We start from the raw sequence: 8656 nt of genomic DNA, 5'->3' as shown, positions 1-8656 counted from the left end.
CTGTCTCTGTCTGTCTCTGTCTGTCTCTGTCTGTCTCTGTCTGTCTCTGTCTGTCTCTGTCTGTCTCTGTCTGTCTCTGTCTGTCTCTGTCTGTCTCTGTCTGTCTCTGTCTGTCTCTCTCTCTCTCTCTCTCTCTCTCTCTCTCTCTCTCTCTCTCTCTCTCTCTCTCTCTCTCTCTCTCTCTCTCTCTCTCTCTCTCTCTCTCTCTCTCTCTCTCTCTCTCTCTCTCTCTCTCTCTCTCTTTCTTTTGGATGCAATGTAATTACCAGCATCTCCCAGTGGGTAGTAGCTGAACGGCCTGCTCCTTACCCGCCATGGGCAGATTTGTCATTTATCGGTCTACTGCAGGCTCTCATATGGTCTTCTTCTGCCTGCTCTGTCACGTGTGATCCATCTGCTCGTCACTGTCCCCAACAGTTCAAGTACAATCTTCGACTCACCACTTCTTGTGAACCTACTAACAGTTCACTGACACTCCTTTGTCCCTCTTTTTTTTTCCCCTTGCCTGTGGAAATGTCTCGTCCGTGTCTCTTTACATCCACATTGCTCACACCATTCCTTTAAGGTGGAAGGTCACAGGCATCTCACATGATCCCTTTCTACCCACTCTGTGTTCACTTGTCAGGTCTGTGTCCATTTCATCCCCTTTGCCCACTTATTCCATCCCCTATCACCTATCCTCTCCCACCCCAGTAATGTTAAAGTTGTTTTTATTTTAACTTGTTCATTTATTGCAAACTTCAAACTTATTATTTTTTTTTTAAACTTTTTTTTCCCGACCATTGGCCACTTAACGCTACCTTTTGTCTCCCGCAAGTTGAAGTTTTTATCCCCCGCCGCGTGGCGGAAGGGGGATATTGTTGTCACCTGGGTCATCCGTCCGTAATCCGTCCGGCTGGCTGGGCGTCAACATTTATAGCTGTGAGTGCGATAACTCATAAACTGTTCACCATATCGATTTGAAATTTGGGTCACACATGTACCACCTGAAAAGGAAGAACCCTATTGATTTTGGGCATGGCCGGATCCAATATGGCCGACTGGGGCGGCCATTGTGAAAAAAATGTTTTTTGTAATAAATGTAAAAACGCTTATCTGATTTCAATTATTCTTGGTTACTACGTTCCTCACCCCTGGGGAACTTTTTTGAGATGATGACCAAATGGTGTCTTGTTTCCAATTCACCTCCCTCATTATCTGGAATATGTATGACCTTTTTCATTCAATGGCAGGGGATTCCCATCTCTGATGGTATATTTACTTTTTGCCGTGGTGTTTGAAATGTATTGTTACGAATTTCGGTCCACCCGGCGTGCGAATGGTCACGTAACTCAAATCGTGACCCCGTCGCCCACCGGAACGGACAATTCTGTCGTGACCCTCCTTGGAACTATCGCCAGGAGCTAGTCACGGGTGGGTCTTTCGACCCCACCACAATCGTGCCAATCGGCCACCCGTGCAGGATAGGGTTGTTCGCCAAACTCAACCTACCTAAGTACCTGCGCGGGTAGTTAACCGGGCGATCATACCTCGCCGCTGGCCGGCCTAGGACACGAACCGCTTAAGCGGTCTGTTCCGTGCTTCAGTGATAACCGAGCGGTGTTATCGCCGGCCCCGACGGACATGATTATTTACCGGGTGCTTGCACCCTTCTACCAATTCCTTCCGTGATGTAAGATGGAACTTTCAAACAAAGGAAAGGACGCAACGAAACGGGTAACAGTTCGACAAGCACATTTATTCCACACTCAGACAAGACAAGCACGTATTCACAGCCACACAGTAAGAATGCAATTTACAAGCAAGAGTTACAACCGGATTATGCAATATTTATTTACATGCACTCAAACAGTTTCTACTTTACAAGACACGGCACCACAACACGCATTCACACAAAAGCAAAGGAAAGACCCCCTCAAAGGCAAGGGAGTCAGACTGGGCCCGTGGGCCTAATCCACGTGGAACCTGGATGAGCAGCCAGGTCCACGAGACCGAAGGGTCCTACCCGCGCCCTCGTGGCGCGATGGCGGGCAAGCCGCAATGTCAGCGTAGCTGCACCTGGCTTCGTGCCCCTGGCGTGGTCGGCGAGCTCTCTCCGGCGGTCCCCGTCTGCCTTTCCTGTCGGCTTCGAGCTCCGTCTCCCGACTCGACTGCCCCGCCGACACTGCAGACTTGACTTCTTCTCCCGACACTCCGCCGCTGCCACTCCACTGCTCCCACTTGGTTCTCTGCCGACGTACTGCACAACTTTCTTCTTCCGCGAGCTCGTGCTTGTATAGCCCGGGGGAGGGGCGTATATGTAAATTTCTGGATCACAGCGGGTTCGGAGGCGGGGCTATACCACCCGATGCTCAGTCATTGGATGGATGAAAAGGGGGCGTGAAGCATTCCTGATCTGATTCTTGAGGCGAAAGGAACGCATTCACAACCCATGGCCCGGCGTGTGGTAGAAAGGCGGAGGTGGTGGGAGTTTGGTTGTTGGCAGGCGTCGTTTGAGAATAGCGGTGAAGCGATGTTTGCAGGGTGGAGTTGTGGAGGTAAAGAGGCGAAGGTGGTGGTGTTTGAGTTGTTGGCGGGCGTCGTTTGAGAATGGCGGTGAAGCGATGTTTGCAGGATGGAGTTGTGGAGGTAAAGAGGTGAAGGTGGTGGTGTTTGAGTTGTTGGGGGATTATTGGTCCAAAATAATGACAGAGAAAAGAAAAACGGCTAACTCAAAGGATCGCAGCCCGGTGAACACAGACATTCCCTTTAAACAACGGTGGGGAAATCTAACGACACAATTACGTATCGTCATAACTGATCTAAGGGCCCTTTATGGTGTATTGCGAATTTCCACAGCCGTAACACTATGTTATGACACTGCTATTGGTAAATGAGTTTTGAATTATTCTTTTTTTTGCCTAAGTTTAGTTTTCTCCCTGAAGAAATGGATTGATTATAGTCTGCTGTGCACCGAGGCGATTAGCCCATGAGGATTCCAAGTCGTGTTGCACATTAAGATTCCCCTTGAGTTAAAAGCACAATAAGAGTGCATAAATAAACCACACGGGAATTGTCGAAAAACTTCTCCACAAAATATTCCTCAAAATTGGCACTGAAGAGCATTTTAAACCCGATGGCGTGAACCGCACGCACTTGCTTCACCCCAAGTTTTTGTTTTCACATTTGTTTGTCACGACGTTCCCAAAGTGCTCCTTGGGTCGAGGTGACTTGGGCAGTTTGGTGGAGTTGTCTGCTTTTCACCCATCGTGAAGGAAGCAAATTCTGTGTGTTTATTTTAAACAGCGGAATTGAAAACACAGGAAGGGATATCGATGCCAACTGCGTGTTTTGTTTTGTTTTATTGCAGATTGGTACTTACCAGGTAGCAGTGTGTGCCAAGGCACAGAACAAGCCTTTCTATGTGGTGGCAGAAAGCTTCAAGTTCTTGAGACTTTACCCCCTGAATCAGCGAGATGTTCCAGACCGTTTCAAGGTGTGGATATGGAGTGGAGCATGTGATCAGATGGTGTTTCCTTTCTGTTGTTAAATAAACCAATTCCATGTGCAAGTCATTCTATGAACTGTCATGGGAGAGAAACAACACAGAATTGAGTGTATCAACTTGTAAGTGACTTTTGTGTCTGTTTGAGTCACGTATCAGAATACATTATGTACATCGATTATGGTGGAAATTTGTACTTTTTTTTTTTTTGTAAATCTTTATCAAACTCGCTAATGACTAGATTAATGTACACAAACACTAGATCACATTTCAAAGCATAAAATCTCACCACCCTTGGTCATCCCGGCTACGTCCATGGATAGTCCGTACTTGTGGTTTGAATGTGAGAGTTGAACAAGCTCTGGAACATCGACGGAGGGTAGAGGGGAATTTGTGCAGTAATCCACAGACATGACACAGTAAGCAAATGGGAGTATGAGCAAAGAAAAGGGCACGGTGGGTGGGGGTATCGGTACAGTAAAGGTCAGGGGTTAGGTGTATGTTGGGGAAACCAGGTGATGATGTGAGGCAATGTTAAGAAACTGCAGGGAATGAGACAACGTGAGGCCCAGTTTGGAGTGCTCTTTGTTGTTGTTGCATGTCCATCCCATTTATATTTTAAATGCTGATGACTTCACTCTTGAAGAGTTGATGAAAGTATCATTGGGTACACATTTGAATGGGTGGCCATTTTTCCCCCATATCATCCCTCGATTATGGAGTACTACTGTATTTCATGATAATTCTGTCCTGTACCTGAACCTGAAAGAATCAAGGTTGAGTGACCAGAGGAATGACTGATTGAGGTTGAGCAATTTTGGCAAGAGGTTGAAAAGTTCGTAATGTATTTGTAAGAATCTTCTTGATGATATTGCAAAGTTGTTGACATCCAAAGACATATAAATGGGCCCAGTAGTTTGTAGTTTTGTTTTCCGGCATGTCTCATCGTTTGCAGCAGTTTTCTCCTTCGTTTGATTTGTGTGGCATGCAGTGACCGAGTACGATGGGTTGTGATTTTGTTGCAGTACAAGGCAGACGTTCTGGAAAACGGGGGAGATCATTCCATGGATCACCCGATGATCGATTATACACCGCCAGCATATATCACACTACTCTTTACAGACCTGGGCGTACTCACGCCATCTGCCGTCAGCGACGAACTCATCCAACTTTATGTGTGACGTGCTGGGGACGTGCAGCCAACCTGTGGGATCGAGCCTTTGTTAGCTGTACGTTGGGGTTCAGCACATTATAATAATTAATAATACCTTACCATGCAGGAAGTGCTAAATTTCCCACGTTGTCGATCAAGCCACTCAACAGTGTTTCCCGCCATTTCAAAGGGAACCATTTGTCCAGTCGGACTGTTTTCACTCGTGTCCTTCTGTGGATGACTTTTGCAACTGACATGAAAATGTTTTGTGTTACTTTGAATTGTTTCATTAAACATTCTTGTTCACAGCTTTAAGATTGTTGCACGTGTCACATGGATTATGATGATGGACACATCTTCCAAACGAAGCCCAGACTTTCAGAAGATTAAGATTTCATTGAGATTTGTGTATTTGACAATTGTCTCCCATTAGTCTTGTGGTCACTTAGTTGTAACTTTGTAGTTATAATTAATCAAGCTGTAATGTCATTGTTGTTGGAACTCTACACATCTGTATAGTATTTGAAATTGTAGCATATAATTCACTTAACTTTGGATGTTTTGATTGATCGCATCACCAGGCCTTGGGTAGCGAAGGGCCAGATCACCCTGCCCTTAGCTCCTCCATGAGCCTAAATGTGGAAATCAAGAGGAGCTCACGGACGGAGGGCAGTGGGCTCACAGAGGATCAAAGACCAATCGTACCAACAAGCATTTAAAGTCATTTTCCCTGCTAGAGCGGGGGTTAGCCTTGCGGGCCCCATAACAATCTTCTCCACTTTGCTCTATTTTCTGCATCTCCCCTTCTTAATCCCCTTGCCTACATTTCTTCTTTCACCACCTTTAGCCAAGTTTTTCTCGGTCTTCCTAGTCCTCTACATCCTACTCCACTCATTTCCAACACTCCTCTCACCCAGTCACTTTAATCCTTCCTCAACACATGATCCAACCATCTCAACCTGTTTCTCTCCATAACATCCATCACAGGCTCTATTCCCATTATCTTCCGCAAGTCATTTGTCTTCCGCGCTCTCTCAACGATACTAAGCACATCCACCGAACCATTCGCATTTTGACCTTTTCCAGCCTTTGTTGCTGCTCTGTGTTCAGTACCCCTGTCTCACTCCCATAAAGAATTGTAATCCTCACACATGTAGCATACACCTTTCCCTTCAGCTTCAATGACACTCCCCTCTTCGTCAGCACGCCTGTCAGTTCCCAAAACTTCTTCTATGCACATCTCACTCTAGTAACCATCGCAGAGTCTGATACACCTTCTCCATTCAACACGTGTCCTCGATAGCAAAATGTTTTCACACCTTCCAGCTTCACGCTATCTCCAAGATCCAACTCAACAATTCCTTCATCTGCTGCTCCCTCGATGCACACCTTACACTTGAATGTAGCTGCCACACTGGTTAATGACCCTCTCACACCACTACATTTTTATAAACCCACTCAGCGCACATTGTACACTGAATGAAGTTCACTCCACCCTTCCTGCACACAGCACATGGCCACTTCCCAGTCCTTCCACCTCATCACATGCTTTACCACTTTCCATCACCTTCATCTTTTCGATATTCACCTTCAAACCTTTTGCCTCCATACATTCCTTCCACTTGTTCATCTTCTCCTTCAGTCCATCCAGACTCTCTACAATCAACACCAGATCATCTGCATACAGCAGCTCCCACGGTAAACCCTCCTTTACCCTCTGAACCAGCACCTCCATCACAACTACAAATAGTAGTGGACTTAGAACCGACCCCTGATGCGCTCCCACCTTCACCTCAAACTCACCACTGTTCCCGTCCTCCATCCTTACAGCTGTGCGTGCTCTCTCGTACATTGCCATCACTACTCTGATCAACCATTCCTCCACTCCTAACTTCCTCAATGCCCATGTCATAACTTCACGTGGAACCCTATCAAATGCTTTCTCCAGATCAACAAACCCAAAAAACAGCTTCTTCCTCTTCTTCATGTACTTCTCCTGCAACTGCCTTACAATAAAAATCACATCTGTCGTTCCTCTTCCTGGCATAAATCCAAACTGCATTTCATCAATCTTTACCTTTTTCCTTATCCTCTTCTCCAACACCCTTTCCATTACCTTCATTCCATGCTCCAATAACTTCATTGCTCTATCGGAGCCACAGTCCAGAGGGTCTTTCCACCTTTCCCCTTGTACAGAGGGATGAGGGTAATCAATTCCCAATCCACTGGGATGCGGCCTTGTTTCACCACCAGATTACAGATCTCTGTCATTCTCTTCACACCCCAACTTACCGCTGCCTTCAACATATCTCCCACAACTCCCGTCGGCCCTCCTGCTTTTCTACTCTTCATTGCTCTTATAGCTTCCTCGACTTCCTTCTCAGTTATCTTCTCTGCTGGTCCTAAAACTGGGTTACTCGATGTTGCTATCCCATTCATATTCTACATTCAACAACCTTTCATATATCTCTTCCATCTTCGTTTAATTCCATCTGAATCCACAAAGATTTGTCCCACTTCATCCTTCAAGCAACTCACCCCCGTCACATCAAACCTCTCTCTCGCTATCTGCTTTGCAATCCTGAATACCGCTCTCTGACCCTCTTCCGAATCCAAGCATTCTCCGAACATTTTCCTACAAGCCTCCTGCACCTTTGCTACCTCTCTCTTTGCAGCCTTCTTGGCTTCCTTATAACTTTCATGCGCTGCCTCTTCTACCACCGTACCCTTCGCCTTTTGCCATTCCTTGAACTTTTTCCTCTTCTCTTCAATCCTCTTTCCAACTTCATCACCCCACCACCATGTTTCTGAGTGCCTCGGTGGTCCTTTTGTCCATCCACATACCTCACCAACGGCTCCCAATAGACTATCTTTCATTGACATCCAACCACTTTCAAGCTCAACCATACTCGGCCTCTCTCTTAATGCTTCCTTCACTGTCGCCTCTTTCAACCTCCACACATTCATCCTCGGTTGGTACTTCACCCGCTGAATTCTCTTCGTACCTTTCACCCTTATATCGCAGACAACTAGGTGGTGCTGTGGAACAGTCTCCTCCCCCGGGATCACCTTTGTGTCCCGGAGGTTTCTGTATTTCAACTATACACCATCAGGTAGTCAATGGTTGTCGTCGACCCACCTGACGTGTATGTAATAAGCTTATTATCCGCTCCATCAGCAAACTCCAAGATCCTTTCACCTTCTCCATTTCTCACACCATATCTATAACCCCCATGGACTTCCTCAAAACCATTTGTACTCCTTCCCACATGTCCATTCAAGTCTCCTCCTACCACAACAACTTCCTCATCTTTCACATTCCCCATCAACTTTTCCATCGCACACCAGAACATGTTCTTCTCTTCATCGCTTTGACCGACCTGCGGGGCATATCCCCAGATGATGTTCACCAAGACCTTTCCGATCACGATTCTCACCATCATCAACCTTTCACTCACTCTAGTCACACTCACTACACTGTCTACAAACTCCTCAGGAAACATGACACCAACACCATGCATGCCTTCCGGGCACCCTTGCCACATAAACTTGTATTTCTGTCTCGGCCGATCCTTCACCATCCTCGCACCACTTCCATTCCATCATATCTCCTGCACACAACATATGTCCACTCTTCTTCTGACCAATGTTTCAAACACTTCTCATGATCTCCCTGTCATTGTCCCTACATTCCATGTCCCAAACCTCAGAAACCAATCTCCATGTGGGGCATCAGACAATTGGTCGTCATGAATGGAAAGATTTCCTCCCTTGCTTCCATCGGGTTCCCCACCTTGAGTTTTAACGAGATGGGGTGAGGACCCCCACGGGGTACTTCAGGCTGTACCCTACCCATAAGTTGTACTCATCATCGTTTCCTTTTGAGGCGATGTTTTTATGGCCGGATGCCCTTTCTGCCGCCATCCCTTTTCGTCGCCTCTTACGACACGCAGGGATATGATGTACCTATTCTAACCGGGGCACACACCGGATCCCTGCAAAGACTAATAGTAAGACAA

At 46.5% G+C, this 8656-nt stretch overlaps 1 protein-coding gene across 12 annotated transcripts in view; it reads left to right on the top strand.

Moving 5' to 3' along the window:
• The window catches only part of EIF2B1 (eukaryotic translation initiation factor 2B subunit alpha), a 66261-nt gene extending 61309 nt beyond the window's left edge, over nucleotides 1-4952 (top strand). For 7 of the 12 annotated variants that reach the window (XM_085859983.1, XM_085859981.1, XM_085859979.1 and 4 more), the window contains 2 exons: nucleotides 3350-3475; nucleotides 4510-4952. In XM_085859983.1, coding sequence (XP_085716109.1) covers nucleotides 3350-3475; nucleotides 4510-4665 — 282 coding nt within the window. In that variant the 3' untranslated portion in view covers nucleotides 4666-4952. Of the gene's footprint in view, nucleotides 1-3349; nucleotides 3476-4475 lie in introns of those variants that run through there. The other 5 variants (XM_085859988.1, XM_085859989.1, XM_085859992.1 and 2 more) reach the window with 2 other exon arrangements.
• Nucleotides 4953-8656: the final 3704 nt, after the last annotated feature.

Source organism: Eptatretus burgeri, chromosome 16 (assembly GCF_056783735.1).
Source record: "Eptatretus burgeri isolate ZD-2024b chromosome 16, Ebu_testis_v1, whole genome shotgun sequence".
Classification (NCBI taxonomy): domain Eukaryota; kingdom Metazoa; phylum Chordata; class Myxini; order Myxiniformes; family Myxinidae; genus Eptatretus; species Eptatretus burgeri.
Note: the sequence above shows the minus strand (reverse complement) of the source record. Positions and strands in the feature narration are given on the sequence as shown.